The sequence below is a fragment of the Lactuca sativa genome, chromosome 5, assembly GCF_002870075.4.
Source record: "Lactuca sativa cultivar Salinas chromosome 5, Lsat_Salinas_v11, whole genome shotgun sequence".
NCBI classification, from domain to species: domain Eukaryota; kingdom Viridiplantae; phylum Streptophyta; class Magnoliopsida; order Asterales; family Asteraceae; genus Lactuca; species Lactuca sativa.
The window spans coordinates 89,824,892-89,842,631 of NC_056627.2; the positions used below are offsets into that span (position 1 = coordinate 89,824,892).

Here is a 17,740-nt window from a genome sequence, read left to right on the forward strand (position 1 = left end):
AATACACCACCAAGGGAATTAGGGTTAGAAATGAGGCTCTAATATCATTAGAGGCTGAGAAATGAGAGAGACTTGAGCTTATAAGGGTGTTTAAATAGAGCACAAGCCCCAAGAATTAGGGTTTGGCACTCTGCCAAGTACGTTGGGCGTACACACCGAAGCACACGCCACTTACCATGCACACATGTGACTTATCTTGCAAACCTTTTCAACTAAGGACCATTTCTACCATTATTTCAAATTGTCCTAACTTCTTCGTCTTAGGTCCGTTTCCAATGAACCTTATATCCACGGAAAGGTAGCGAGAAGCCCTATACTTCTAACAACTCACCATATCCTTAAAATTACCCGAAAAAACCCAAAATTCATAAAGGATCGAGTTATCAAATTACAATTATACCCTTAGGCTCCGAAAACACCATCGAACACTTGGATCACTTAAACCATAACACACACACATCTGAAAAGGGCCAACTCCTTTCTTCTCCATGGCCTTAAGCCTCATGACAACTGATGATTGGGCTGCAGCCTCGAATAATGAAGCAAATCCAAAATCGAGTGTTACAACTCTCCCCCACTTAAATTATATTTTGTCCTCGAAATTGCTCCTTACTAACACTCAGATCATACCTAACAACCCGAGGAACGTAACCAAAAATTTTGAGCATAAAACAACCTTACAAAGACAACCAGGCCCAAACAGATACTTCCAACTCGAAGAAGAACAAGTCCTTATCCCCTGCAGAAAACCACTTCTACCTTTCTGAAACCTAAAATCTACATTGGTCCGACTCCTCGACAGACCGTCCACGCTAAGTCATTACTATGCAAATTCCTCATCGAATAACAGACTAAACAAAACACTTCCAACCCCGATTATATTGATGCTACCAAGGGAAACAAATTCACTGACCATAAACAGCTGCAAAACACTTATACTTGATAGAAGGCTCAGATAATCCTTAGACTAGAAGGTTCATCCCTGCAACGGTTAGACTTAAAGGAAAGTTGCGCAACAGAGTCAAATCAATTACTCTAATATTACTTAATCCAAAACGTAAGTGACTTAGCATTTCCCGAACAAAAAGCTACTCCACACACACGAATCCCAAATCGCTAATACTACCCGAAACATCACACTGCCTCCTAGCTAATTTACAAGAGCAGTCGAGACCTCCCTAGTCCCAAATTGTCTGCTAACTATCTGAAATACCAGATTCCTGCCCGGTTGTTGAGCCAAAAGATACCCACACAGTCACCTCACGTGACTCCCGAAAAAAATCCTTAACTGGCAATAATTACCCAAACCATCTCGTCACCAAACCCAATGTTAAATTGAATGTTACAAGACTAAATTTAGTCTTACATTATACCTGGTCTCCAACTACCTACTATTTCCTGATTCCAATTATGTTGTGGCCCTCCCACAGCCTTGCGAACTGACCCATCCTGGCCTAAACCATCTGAAGAAATTTGTGAGCAAATCATAGATTTGCCACACTCTCACCGCTGCACATGGATCGGTGAAGCTACGTGTCACCCCACAGTCTTACAACACTCCCACACTAACTGTCCACTAGTGAATGCTACGAGCCACACCGCAGTCTTACAACACTTCTACAATATCTGCTAACTAGCGAATGTTACGGGCCACCCCGTAGTCTTACAACACTTCCAATTTTCCACAGTCGCCGCCCATGGTCTTACCGCTAATCTATCAACCCGAACACATCTAGAGTCGAGCATGCACTTGACCAAACACCCAAGCCGAACTCGAGTCATGACTATAATCCTAACCCAGGTCCACCAAAAGCCTGTTATCCATCGCCAAGAAGGTGCTAACCAAATATTGGTAAGTTCCCGAACTCCCAACTCACACAATCTTCAATCCAGACAGCCACTTGGGCCGCCTTCCTCCCCGATGGGGATGCAAAACTCATCCTAGTTTCATGCCTGCTTCTGTTCCTGAATACCTGGATAGTTCTCCCCCACCTTGATCTGACTCATCTTTTACATCACACAAGACTTGAAGGATTCCCAATCCTTCTTACCCTCTAATGATCGAATTGCTGACAACCCACACTTACCAATGCTAGTGATCCATCACTAGCCAAACCCAAAAGGTCGCACCACCCTTGAAGACCAGGTGAACACTTCTCGAAATCCCAAAAAAAATAAACCCGATAACCCCAGAAGCTTTTTGAAACATCCAAAAATCTGGTCCCAAAAATTTCAATTTAATAATAGATAAAATAGTATTTTCCCATAACATCCAAACATTTGAATGAAACCAATGTATCAATTTTCCATAAATCAGAGTAAAACATCATAACGGAATCTCAATGGTGTGTGCGATGCAGTCATCCCGAGTTCTTCCCTTTACAAACGGAAGTACCTGAAACATAGACTAAAAACCGTAAACACAAAAGTGACTTTCCCTAAAATACCTCATACTTTACATATAATAAGCATATAATGGGCCCTGCCTAGTCATCCGGCCCTACTTGGTCATCGAGCTGAGCTCGGAAGTGAATCGGCCCCCACCCAACATGCATATAACATATATCTATTAAACACCTACACATATATCATAGATATATAGCATACAAATAGTCATCGGGCCCCGCCCAGCGTCGGACCTTAGCCCAGAGAGCATATAAACATAGACACATGCAAAAGTCACAAAGACAATTAGCATACTAGCAACATAACGATAACATGGGCCGGCATTGGTGCCTTCGAACCGCTAAGTAAAACTCACCTCGAATGCAAAAAGGTAGCTGAACGGATCCCGTCTCTGAATATCGACTCTATTCAACCCCCTAAACATAAAAGATTTCCTTAAGTACAACACAAAATACCCAAAAGCCCCTTATAGGTCAAACATGGTCAAAGACTAAAGTCAAAGTTAAAGTCAACGATCCGATTTGTCCTTCAACTCGCCGCATTTATCCATTAGTCTAAAAATTTAGGAGGAAACCGATCCAACTCGCCGAGTTCATCCATAACCATGCCAAGTTCGCCAGAAATCCAACATCTTAATTTATTAAGCCGACCTCCTTGAAACTAAGAGCTTTATAACTCAGCTTTAACTGAAATGGTGTCAAGAAGGGTAAAGTTTCCTAATTTACCCCTAAGAACCACCAAAATGGGTTCAAAACCCAAACCCTAGGCTTAAAATGGTAAGGACTTAATCATTAAGAACTAAATCACCAAAGGCATAGCCCCAAACTATAGATCTGGCCCTAAAAGCTGAATGAATACGTAAAGTTTCCAACTTTACACTCATGCATAACTAGGTGAGGCTCAAATGCTCAAACGAGGCCAAAAGAAGGAGTTAATGAATGCATGAAGCCCTTAAGACCATAAACTTGGCACCTTTATGCCAAAAGAGCTCATGAAGATCATAGATATGAAAGATGAAAACACTTGGGACTTCTATTTCCCTAACAACCACCCATCCATGGCTAAAAGCATACAATCTAACCCAAGAAGAGATCTAAGCAAATACTAAGCAAGGTTAGAACTTTATACCCGAAATGTGATGGAAATGAAGCAAAAAATCAAGATCTGAAAGCTCCTACTTGAACCACCACCTTGCACCAAGCTTTTCTTCCTTCAATGAGCTTCAACACACCAAAAACACACCCATAATCAGCTCACAACACTCAAGTAGGGTCTAGGGTTTCGAGATTAGGGTTAGGGGCTATGGAGGCTGGGAATGAGGCCAACACCTGGGACTTAAGGTGTTTAAATAGGGTGTAAAACCCTAAAATTAGGGTTTCCTTCCCAGATGCCAACTCGTAGAGTTGAGGCACCTCAACTCGTTGAGTTGACTCATTAAAATTTGCGGCCAAAACAACTTCGACACATTGAGTTGAGGCTTCCAACTCGATGAGTCCTCCAAGAAAAAATGCAAATAATTGGAAATAAATTCATACCAGAAACTAGGCATTACAATTCTTCCCCACTTGAATTAGACTTCATCCTCGAAGCCTACTGTCTCGAACAATCCTGGGTAATGCTCCCTCATCTCCTCCTCGGGCTCCCAAGTCCACTCCGACCCCTTGAGATGCAACCACTACATCTTCACTAGCTCCACTACCTTGTTCCTCAAGTTTTTTTGTCTTCCAATCTAATATTGCCATTGGTTTCTCAACATAATTCAGGAGGTCATCCACATGAATATCCTCCATGAGTACAACTGCAGAATCATCCACCAAAATCTAGTATGTACGCACGCATCATATCCTCAAGAGTCTAAATCGTCTGCTCACTCTGCTCGTCGGTCTATGGATGAAAAGTCATACTGAAATGGAGACGAGTACCCATCTCGTCATGAAACTGCTTCCAAATCTGGAAGTAAAGCGAACATCCCGGTCTGAAACTACTGATACCGGCACCCCATGGAGTGCTACCACCTCCTGAACATAAATATTGACTAGCTTTTCTGCAGAAATACTCTCCTGGATCAGAATGAAATGTGTGCTCTTGGTCAATCGATCCATAATAACCAAAATAGAATCCATTCTGCGTGCAATCATGGGAAGCTTAGTGATAAAATTCATCGTGATGTCTTACCATTTCCATACAGGAATCTCCAACGACTGCATATTTCCGTGAAGTCGCTAATGCCCGGCCTTGACTTTCCTGCAAGTCAAACACTGCTCAACAAACCATGCTATATCTCGCTTCATGCAGGGACACCAATAATCAGGGGAAGATCCATATACATCATTGTCGCCCCAGGATGAATGGAGAATCTCAACTTGTGAGCCTCCTCCATTAGAACTTGGCGCACCCTGTCCAAATACGGAACCCAAACCCTCCTGTGCAAAGTCACCAATCCGCGGATATCATAATCGAAGGAAGCGACCTGCCTCACAATCCGCTCACACTTCTGGCGCTTTTCCTTCATAGCCCCAACCTGTGCCTCACGAATCCGTTCCAGCAACGACGTAATCACTGCCATCCTCAAGCATATACCACGAATCAGAGCCGCGGCAACCTTGCGGCTGAGAGCATCGGCCACCATATTGGCCTTCCCCGGGTGGTACAAGATCTCACAATAATAATCCTTCACCACATCTAACCAACGACACGACCTCATGTTCAGGTTCGGCTGATCCATCAAATACCTCAAGCTCTTGTGGTATGTGTAAATAGTACAGCGAACCTCATAGAGGTAATGCCTCGAAATCTTGAGGGCGAAAACCACAACCCCTAGCTCTAAATCATGCGTCGGATAAATCGCCTCATGAGGCTTCAGCTGCCTCGAAGCGTATACGATCATGCAACCCTGCTGCATTAATACTACACCCAAACTCATGATCGATGCATCACAATAGACCACAAAATCATCAACACCCTCTGGCACGGTGAGAATCGTCACCTCATACAACCGCTGTCTAAGAGTCTAGAAGGCTGCCTGCTGCTCAGGCCCCCAGCGACATGTCACCGACTTCTTGGTCATTCGGGTCAATTGAACAACAATCTTGGAGAAATCCAAGATGAATCTCCGATATTACCCGGCCAAACCAAGAAAAATCCAAATCTCAGATGTAGACCTCGGAACCTCCCACCACATCACGGCCTCGATCTTGGTCAGATCGACTAGAATACCCTTCTGATTGACAAGGTGCCCCAGGAACTGCACCTCGCGCAACCAGAAATTTCACTTGGATAACTTCTCAAAAAGTCTCTCCTTCTTCAATGTCTCCAGCACCTCCCTCAAGTTCTCCTTGTGTTGCTCCTGCGTTATAGAATAGACCAAGATATCATCAATAAAGACTATCACAGACCAATCTATGATCGGTCTGCACACACTGTTCATGAGATACATGAATGCGGCAGGAGCATTGGTGAGCCCAAATGGCATCACAACGAACTCATAATGGCCATAGCGAGTCCGAAAAATTTTCTTCTACACATCCTCATCCCTGACTTGCATCTGATGATTACCCGATCGCAGATCAATCTTGGACAACTAAGATGCACCCTGATGCTGGTCGAAAAGATCATCAATCCTCAGAAGGGGATAACGCTTCTTCACCATTGCCTTATTCAACTCCCGGTAGTCGATACACATCCGATGAGACCCATCCTTCTTCCTAAAAAAATGAATTGGGGCTCCCCAAGGAGAACTGCTCGGCCTGATAAATCCTTTGTCCAACACCTCCTGCAACTGTATAGACAACTCCTGCATCTCGGGAGGAGCCAACTGATACGTTGCTTTGGCTATCGGAGCCGCACCTGGAATCAAATCAATCTTAAACTCCACCTGTCTCTCCGGAGGTATCCCAGGAAAATCCTCCGAGAACACATCTAGATACTCCTGCATAATCAGTACATCGTCTAAGGTCGCCTTTCCCAAATTCCAAGTATCCTTGACATATACGAAAAAACCCGAACAACCCTGATGAAGATAACGTCTGGATCTCGCTGTTTAACCCTGATGAAAACACTTGGGACTTCTATTTCCCCAAAACCACCCATCCATGGCTAAAAGCATACAATCTAACCCAAGAAGAGATCTAAGCAAATACTAAGCAAGGTTAGAACTTTATACCTGAAATGTGCTAGAAATGGAGCAGAGAATCAAGATTTGAAAGCTCCTACTTGAACCACGACCTTGCACCAAGCTTTTCTTCCTTCAATGAACTTCAAACACACCAAAAACACATCCACAATGAGCTCACAACACTCAAGGAGGCTCTAGGGTTTTGTGATGGGTTTCGAGCAATACATCAATCCTATGGTGTACATGCAAACCCTAATAGCTTTGGATCTAGGTTGTCTAATGAACATGCAATTAATTATCCAAAGCCATAAACCATAGATCTAATAAACTATAACTAGAATTAGGGTTTAGATCTTACTTTTGATTGTTATATAGCAATAACAATCAATCCTTGGCTTCAAAAAGCTTAGTGCCTCAAGTGTTGCACCTCTAATGGAGTCACAAACACCACTAAGCAACTTGGATGAAGAGGGAGGAGAGAGGAGGCACCAAAAATGGTTGGAAATCCTAAAGGAATACTTCACCACATTTTTGGGGCATAGGGGCCCTTTATATATATGTAGGCTATTAGGGTTTACAGCTAGGAAACCCTAATCTGACTGCTTAAGCCCTTTATATATATGTAGGCTATTAGGCTATTAGGGTTTATAGATTAGGAAACCCTAATCTGACTGCTTAAGTCCTTTAGATAAGGGATCATATATTCCTCCATTCTCAAGATATCGTATAGACACAAGACATGAATTTCAATCATTCTCTCTATATTGTTTCCCAACTTCCGATTTATGACGACTGACAACAGACTACAATTGAACTCATCAACTTAGTCCCGACTTGGCCAAGCGCTTAGGTGTCATCACTAAATCATCGAGGGGCCCACATGTATCGTTTTTATCCCACTTTGGGTAAAAGGAATGGATACACTTCGACTCAAATGCTCGCTTGTACTCACTAATCGAATTACACACAACAATAATTTTTATAACACCAACTTACTGGTGCGTTTACTTATCATCAATGTGCAACCGACCAGCGAATAACAACTCACACGTCTCGGTTTCAAGAATATACAATATTATCGTCTCACAATCACTCGTGATAAAAACCATTGAGTGATTCTCGTGAGCTTGGGTTTAATCCAATACTCTAATATTATCAAAGCACTCATGAACTCTGCAACAAGACTTGTGCTATGTCTAAACTCTTTAGACAATCTACAGACTCTTCATGACAGTCTTGCTTCATACCTACTTCCAAATTATGACCGACTGTAGAGGTTCGAATAACCCAGTTATTCTGGAAGTCAAAACATGCAAACTGAAACACAACAATAATACTTCATCCTATATGGCCCCAAACCCGTGAGAGTAAATAAAACACTTCTATTTAACCACCATATTGATTACTCACTATTTATCATTTAATGTTTCGGATAATCAACTCATTACTTGAATTACAACAACAATTGTCCCATGCTCCAAGCATCCACACTTTGTTTCCTATGGTCCATGAAATAGATCAATTGAAAACTTTTCCAATGATGCTCATTTCACAATTCCTAATCCTCATCGTTAGTGTAAGAACACAAGGTTCTTGCCACTACTAGAATATGTTAGATTCTAACAATTTATGCAACGATCCTTTCGTAAAGTCATAGCACAAAAGTCACCAAGACTTGGCCAATGAAATTACAAGGTTCTTTATCATAAATTGTTACAAAACAATTACATATACGTGATGTCTCTCACTCAAAGTACATTCCTTTGAACATCCTTTTTGCACAAAATTTTCTAATCTAGACATGAATTCTTAATTTCCAACTCCCAATATGGAAAAATTTCTATATTTGCCATACGACAACTCATCCTTAATAGAATCTTATCTATTCATAATAATGTCGATATAATGCATCTACTACTATACTTCCAACTACTCACAAACGACCAATCCTCAGCGAACTTTGGATTGTCCTTTGATAGTTGTATAATTATTTTAGTCAAAACCGATTCTAGTCCCTTTTCCCTCTTAATGCACTATGCATTTGGAAAATTTTAGAATGGTCAAATATTATAGCATATGCAATTGATCCTATACCCAAAGAATATGGGACACGATTCATAATGTCTTACATAAAGACGTGATATTTTGATTTTGTAAAGAGTTTAAAAAATGATGAATTTACATATTTTTAATTATTTTTTACGATAGAAGATAAACTCTAAAACAATAATTGAAAAAGTGATCATAATAATCCTAAAATAATGATATTATTTTCACTTTTACATAATTACAAACACATTTTGTATTAATATATGGAAAAAATGAAGAAAGCCAAATTTCTTCTATAGATGGTCAACTCTATTCTATTAGACAAACTCAACAACAATTTTCTTTCTAGTTAAATAATTCATGTTATTTTCTTTCTGGTTCAGAAAAATAATTAGAGATGTCAACGGGGGCAAACGGGATGGGGATTGCATCCCCCGCCCCCGCCCCCAAAATTTTCTCGTTCCCCCGCCCCCCGCCCCCGAAATCTCCATCCTTTCCACCCCCACCCCCACCCCCGCCCCCGAATTCCCCTTCTGACCCCCGCCCCCGATTGATTTTTGACTAACTTATTTAAGTTAAAATAAGTTCTTGTTTGGGCTAAAAGAAACTATTTTTTGGTTAACAAATATATATTTATAACATAATTTTACATGTTACAAACAACTTAAAAACATGTTTTTTGTTGAATTTTTGTACGTAAAAATCATTTTATTGTTTATTATATTTATATAATTAATATATGTCAATTTATATAATTTATTAACGGGGCCCCCACGGGGGTTTCGGGAAGGATTACCAACCCCCGCCCCCTCCCCCGAAATTAAAACGGGGGTTAACCTTGCCCCCGCCCCCGCCCCCGTCCCCGATTTTTTTCAACAAATCCCCCCATACGGGACGGGGCCCCCACGGAATCGGGGTCCCACGTGACTTTTTGACATCCCTAAAAATAATACATACTTTTACATGTAAAAAATAACACATATCTTTATATGCAGGGTGATCCAATTCATTGGGTAAGCATCCACAGATTCCATCATAAATATGTTGATTCAGATAATGATACACATTCACCCATCAACGGGTTCTGGTTTAGTCATATGGGTTGGATTTTTGATAGTGGATACTTACTAGAAAAGGTATCATGGTTCCATGTTTTTCATAAAATTTGAAGATATTATTGCTAAAATTTTTAATTGAATCTTATGTGCTAAAAATAGAAAACGTCCTAAAAAATTTATATTGCTTGATTTAATGCAGTATCCAATACATAAAAACGTGGAAGATTTAACAAATCAGATGTTCTATATGTTTATAAAAAAAACATACATATGGCATTTACTTGGATGTGGTGCTCTCTTGTATACATGGGGTGGATTTACATATCTCGTTTGGGGCATGGTATGATATCTTTATTTGAATTCATTGCTTGGATTTATTTTACATAATGATTTATAATATATTTCATTTGGATACTTCATTTATAAACTTATTGTGTGTGTATATAATAATAATAATAATAATAATAATAATAATAAAACATATTCATTAAATCCTGAACTTTAAGAGGTATAAGTTATAAATTTTTTTTTGTACAAATTAATTATGCATAAATAAACCAATAATACTTGTCAAAAATATAAAGACATGAATAAAAAAGATTATTAATAAATTCAGTTTGTAGAAAAATAAAGTCGTATATATATTAATAATTTATATTTACATCAATAATATCAATAAACAATATACATATAAGGTCTAAAAATAAATATTCTACGTCAAAGAAGTAATTTTTTTTATTACTTATTAAGTAACAATAAATTTTAATAATTATTTCCCCATAACAAACTATTAATCAGAAGAGCTATTTATCGTCACTATATATATATATATATATATATATATATATATATATATATATATATATATATATATATATATATATATATATATATATATATATATATATATATATATATATATATATATATATATATATATATATATATATATATATATATATATATATAAAAGATCAATAGAAAACCTATAATTAGGTTTAAAATTACAAAAATTCTGCTTATGGTTTTGTTAAAATTATGTATTTATTCCTTATAGTTTGACTTCGAATCATTACATGTCATTTTGTGGAATAGTACCACCGTCTTCATAACTGTCAATATCATATATTTCGCAACTGCAAACTAATTTCATTTTCACCCATGAAAAAGTCACTATATCGACGAATTCAACATCGCCTTCTGTAATTGTTGTTAAGTAGTATGTAATGCATGAGCTGTTAATTGTCTTGGTTCTTAGTGAAGAATAGTCATGCCACTAATTTGCAAATACCCGTGTAGTCCTTATTGTTTAATTAATTATGTATTAAATTTTTCGCTTTGAAGTTTATTAATTGATGAATAAGACAGTTAATTGGATTCAAAGTTTAAAGACGAAGAAGAATTGAACGATTATTTTTATGTATAACCGGTGATGCTTGATATTACTACATATGTTTAAAGATCTTTATTAGAGTGACTTCCATTTATTTAGTAATCCTAAATGTTATGTCGTTACTTGTTTTGTTACTTAATGAAGAAGCGTTGTGTCATAAATTATAATATTCATGCACTTCTATTGTTCAGTAATTCTCTAATAAGTTTTTGGCCTCAAAGTTTAGAAGAATCATGTTTGTTAATTGTTCCATGTTCATGTATTCTTTTCTAGAATAAATATGAGGGCTTTAACCAAAGGGCTTCTGGCCCAGCGGTATCCGGTGTTGCCCTCCTTTTTTGAGGTAACGGTTCAAGTCCTGTAAGGGACATAGGTGGAGAATTAGAAGTGGTGTAGGAGTAGATTAGATTTTGTGTTAAAAAAGAAATGAGGCTCTGTTATTTTTTCCATGTAACCATAAATAGTGCTTGTGTCATTAATTGTTTTGGTGCTCAACGAAAAAGATTTGTGTTGTTATTGTCTGTCTTATACTCATGCATTCATTAATCTACCATTAATTCACTAGTAAATTTAGATACTCATGTATTAATTTTGGCTTCAAAGTCAAACCATAAGGACTAAATGCATAATTTTAACAAAACCATAAAGATGATTTTTGTAATTTAAATAACTTATAGGATACATTAAGTATGAATAAACAATTTGACATGTGTCATTTTATGATTGGTAGTCACCAATTAATCCAAATTATAACTTTCTATTGATCCTAGACCTAACAATTCGAGACACGAATATACGAATCTGTGAGAGACACAACATGAAACGAATCCACGACACAAATACATCTTGAAAATTAAGATAAAATTTATCTCTTATCGTGTAATCATATCGTGTTAATAATCTCCTTAATAAATGTATTTATATTTAATTATGATAATATTTTTTATAATTAACGCTTTTTATATGTGTCCTTAGTGTTAGAAATTGGGGTATAGTAAGGCTTGGAATTCTGAGAATTATGTAAAACACTTTCAGATTAAAGCATTTGGGTGGTACTCCTAATATTCTTTAATTCAAGGACGGCGCAACTAATTTAGAGGCTCTAAACAAAAACCAAAAAATTGGGGCCCTTTAAGTAAGCAAAGGGTTTTGAACTTGACACCTTTAGTTTTATAAACCAATGCTTTTACAACCAAGTCAAGCTTCAACTTGTCTTTATATCCCCAAAAATACGTATATATACATATGTATAACAGAATAAACTTTGAAATTGGGGGCCCTAAGCCCTTGCTTAATTTTTCATAATGTAGAGCCGACCCTGCTTTAATCGGATAAGACTCAGAGAGACAAGAATTTAGAATGTTTTAATGATAGTTTCGTCTGTACCAGAAAAATGAGACCAAAACCGAATTTATGATCTTTGTCTGAAAACTGTCATATGACAATTTCAAACTATCATAAACTATAAAAACCGAAATAAAATGGAATTTTGGATAAGGGTCAAACAATATTTATCAAGATCACCTTTGGTCAACAAAGTAATCCCATTACACTTAAATAATATTGATGAGAACAAATCACCAACACTTAGGACACATATTAGAAAAATGATAGTTATATTTCCACGGATCCTTTTGATACATGTTTGGCTGTCAAACCAACAAATGATGGGATAAAATAATATTAATAAAACTAAAATCACTGCTATTTCTAATACTAAAGATAGTATAGAGTAAGCAGGGTCGGTCCACAGGAATACAGGATTTCTTATCTTGCCATATTTTCATACATAATACAAATAATATTAAAATGGGGGATTGTGTTTGAACTTGAATTAAACTTCATAGATAAGAAAGATTGATAACAAATGCAGTAAAAGAAGTACATTTCCGATTCTGACCCTTATACATGTATTATGTTGAAAGATGTAATATGATTATAACTCATGTTCAATCTAGGTTGGTAAGTTGGATATTAATAAACTCTAATATCCAAATTGGCAAAAGTATTTTATTCAAAACAAGCTCTTCAAATAAAACTTCATTTAATTGATTCGATTCAAATAAGCTCTTGCATCAAATCATTAAATGACATTAAATTCTTGTACTAATTACCAACAATGTTTAACATTCCTCTTAAGCTTGGGAATATAAACATTTAATCCTTGATTGCACTAATTTTGATCTAATTACAACCAAGTAAGTGTGTGTTACTAACATCAAATCATAAAACATATACGAATTTCATAATTTGATTAACTAGATTGACTAGAACCCTAATTCATTGATCAAGTGAAAAAGATAACCAAACAAACACATGATTAAGATCAAATCAAAGATTACTAGATGTTAAACACAAGTCAAATTCAAGTTACAACCTAACAACACATACTTAAGAATTCAGATTCGGAAATGATAATGAAATCAACCACACATGTCTAGGTTGAACTACAAATCAAACAAGTTTAAACTTCAAATTAACTTACAAAAAGGGAATTAAAGTGTTTCCAAGTGTTAATCTACTTGCCAAAGTTCTGAAAATCGCCTTCTTCCCTCCCAAAATTCGACCTAACTCCTCACAAAACCGATTGTCATAATTATAAGAGGATAAAACCACTTTAAAACTGTCGAGACGTTTACACGGCCCGTGCCATTTAAAGGGTGCCATTTACACTGGTATATGGTGTAGGGTGTTATACCCTTTTTATCTCTTTCATTTACAATATCGGTGTAGTGTGTATACACAGTTCCATATCCTCAAGATACCCTCCCATCTTCTCTCGATAAAAGCCACAATTATCATTGGAACTTCTAGAAAAACACCCACCTCCAATCAATTCCATTCTGAGACTAAGCTCGCTCCAAAAGGCCCTCACACCACCGCCCCTCCATCATTTTCAAGAAACTCTCCTACACCATCTGATAGAAAGCACTAGATTGGAAGCCTTACTTGTCACTGATGATGAAATTAAGGTCAAAGAATTCCTGAACTAATCAAATATTGAACTCTTCAACATCGAATCTTGAAGACGACATCGTCGATTTTGCTGGTGGTTTGTTAAATGCTTTTACAGCTGATATTATTTTTCACGTGAAAGAAGAGGGAATGGTTTCCGATGATGGTATGGGTTAAAGGTCTCCAGGGTGGGTGTTGAGGAAACTGGGAAGATAAAGGGGCTACTCTTTTAATTATTACAAAGGATTACACTGAGGGGCATAATTGTTCATTAAATTTAGAAATATGTGGATGAATCAAAAATTAATGTGGAATTATCAACTCCCTTGGACCCCGCCAGGGGCTGCCGCCCCTTGGACCCCGCTCCCAGGGGCACTGCCCCCGGACCCCCGTTCATTTAGGGGCTTCGCCCCTAAATGACAGTGTACTTTGAAAACTTGATCAAACTTAAACAAATGTGTACTCCACACCTTCCTTACTTGTTTAATATTTATCAACATCACCTTTGGTCAACAAAGGAATCCCATTATACTTAAATAATATTGATGATAACAAATCACCAACAAACCTCCCCCATTTAAGTGTAATCTTGATTAACTTAAAATGAAACATAACACCAACAAACTGATGCATAAATGAAATATCGTGACGATTGAATTTCACCTTAGTATGTTACACAATCCAAATATTCGAATATTAGGGTGTCACTAAGGATTGAACCCTTTCTATCCATAGTGAATACATGAAGATAATACACACAACAATTTACATTCTCATAAGTTCTAACTTGACACTATATTTTACTAGCTTGTGTCCCATCCTTCAATAAGCATATCAAAGCCAAGTCCTAACTTCTTGAAGCAGCTAAACTTCATGCTTATATAGGTAGTCCTTTTATTCTTGCACCTACAAATGAAATTTTTCAAAAGAAATATTAAGAATATAAATTCAACCTCCTTTACTTGCAGTACTGAACACATACCTTGGGATGATGATAATAATGTGTTCCAATCTTCAAATATCAAGCTTTCCACATTGAATTCAACATCTAATATCATATTAGATGGGAACTGGGTATCTCAATATAAAAGATTTTAAGTGGACTTTAAACCCATACCTACAGCCGCCTTGTGCACAAGATCTCTTGCTAACCCTTTGGTTAGATGATCGGCTAAATTCAACTGTGTTCTTACAAACTCCACAAATATCACACCAGTCATGATGAGCTCACAAATCATGCTATGTCTAACACCTAAATGTATAGACTTTCCATTGTATACTTGACTATAAGCCTTAGCCAAGGTTTCAATACTATCACATCTGATAGAAATGGTAGATATCGGTTTGGGCCATAATGGAATTTCATAAATCAAATCCCTTAGCCACTCAGCTTCTTTACCAGCAGCAGACAAAGCAACAAACTCAGACTCCATGGTTGAGTTAGTAATACAAGTTTGTTTCTTAGATGCCCAAGAAATGGCACCTCCTCCAAGAAGAAACACCCAACCACTAGTAGAGGAGTGATCCTCTAAGTTGTTAATCCGGCTGACATCTGAATAAGCTTCTAAAACAGAAGGATATCCACTATAAGTTAAACCATAATTCATGGTCCCTTTTAAGTACTTGAATACTCTACTCACGGCTTGCCAATGATGTGAACTAGGATTACTAGTATATCTATTAATCCTTCCCACAACATATGCTATATCAGGCCTAGTACTAATCATGGCATACATTAGACAACCAATAGCCCTTGATTATTCTAGTTGAGACACTGGAGGTCCTTTATTAGGTAGAAGCTTAAGACTAGGATCTATAGGAGTGCTAACAGGAGAACAATTCTCAAAGTTAAACTTTTTCAACATCTTCTCAATATAATGAGATTGAGAAATTGAAATCCGATTGTTTCCTTTTCTAATTCTTATACCAAGAATTACTTCAACCTCCCCCATGTATTTCATATCAAAACTAGATGAGAAGAATTTCTTGGTTTTATCAACTTCTTCTAAATCACTACCAAAAATCAACATATCATCTACGTATAATCAAATCATGACTCCTTTACCAGAAGTATCAAATTTGCTATATACACACTTGTCAGCTTGGTTTAATGCAAAAACATTAGACAAAACAACATCATCAAACTTTTGATGCAATTGTTTTGGTGCTTGTTTCAAACCATATAATGATTTCTTCAACTTGCACACTTTGTGTTCATTTCCAGGCATCACAAACCCTTCAGGTTGTTTCATGTATATTTCCTCATCCAAGTCACCATTCAAAAATGCAGTTTTCACATCCATTTGGTGAATCACAAGATTATGTATAGCTGCAAGAGCTAATAATAATCTAATAGTAGAAATTCTAGAAACAGGAGCATAAGTATCAAAGAAATCAATGCCTTCCTTTTGTCTAAAGCCTTGGATAACCAATATGGCTTTATACTTATCTATTGTGCCATCCACGTTCATTTTTCTTTTGAGGACCCATTTACATCCTAATGCCTTGCATCCAGGAGGTAAATCAGCCAATACCCAAGTATTGTTATGCATGATAGAATCAATCTCATCATGAATTGCCTCTTTCCAGAAATAAACATCCCTAGAAGCTATAGCTTCATTGAAAGTCTTTGGATCCTCTTCAATACTAAAATAATATTGATATTGAGAAATAGTCTCATTTCTTGTTCCTTCAACTAAATATAGTTGAAAATCAGATCCAAAAGACTTAGCTTTTCTAGCTTTGGTGTTTTTCCTAGGTTCAGGTACAGAACTTGCACCACCAGAAACATCTTCAGCTTGAGTAGCACTCTTGCTGGAATATTGATGAATCATGTCCCTTGGTCTAGGTATAGATGTAAATCTTTCTTCATCAAAAGTAGATCTTGACTCTATCACTGTGTTCACAAATAAAGAGTCATTAGATTCTAAAACATAGAATCTATATGCTTTGGAATCCTCATCATATCCAATAAAGATACAATCTATACCTCTCTCACCCAACGTTTTCCTTTGGGTTTAGTGAGCCTTACAACTGCTCTACAACCCCAAACTTTGAGATAACTCAAATTTGGTGCCTTTTCACACCAAATTTCATAAGGAGTATTCTTACTCCTTTTATTTGGAGTTCTATTCAAGATGTAACATGCAGTTAACATTGCCTCACCCCAAAACCCTTCACTTAATCCATAATAGGACAACATGGAATTAAAAATTTCTTTAAAAGTCCTATTCTTCCTTTCAGCTACACCATTTTGTTGTGGTGTATAAGGAGTTATGGTTTGATGTATTATTCCAGTTGATTCAAAATAAACTGGATCATAATACTCACCACCTCTATCAGTACGCAAGAATTTTATTAATTTATTTTTTTGAAGCTCAACTTGTTGTTTATAAATTTTTACTTTATCAAGTGATTCATCCTTAGAATGTAGCAAATAGACATACCAATATCTAGATTCATCATCAATAAAAGTAACAACATACTTTTTGTTTCCAAGGGAAGGTGTTGCATGGAAATCACATAAATCACTATGTACTAAATCCAACACCTTGCTTTCCCTAACAACATCTTTGAAAGGTTGTCTAGTGATTTTAGTTAGCATGCATGTTTTACATTTTCCATTATTTTTCATATCAAAAGCTGGAATTAAACTCAATTTAGACATGTCTTTTAATCTCTTGTAATGAATGTGTCCTAGTCTAGCATGCCATAATTCATATTTATTAAAATTATTGCTAGTACTAGTAGAAGCCATGCAAACAG

The 17,740-nt window shown here is 36.8% G+C and overlaps 1 protein-coding gene across 1 annotated transcript in view; it reads left to right on the plus strand.

The window, feature by feature from the left end:
* LOC111897837 (delta-9 acyl-lipid desaturase 1) overlaps positions 1-17,740 on the plus strand; it is a 37,924-nt gene that overhangs the window by 4,150 nt on the left and 16,034 nt on the right. The window contains exons 2-3 of the mRNA XM_023893778.3: positions 9,565-9,705; positions 9,827-9,967. Coding sequence (XP_023749546.1) covers positions 9,565-9,705; positions 9,827-9,967 — 282 coding nt within the window. The remainder of the gene's footprint in view (positions 1-9,564; positions 9,706-9,826; positions 9,968-17,740) is intronic.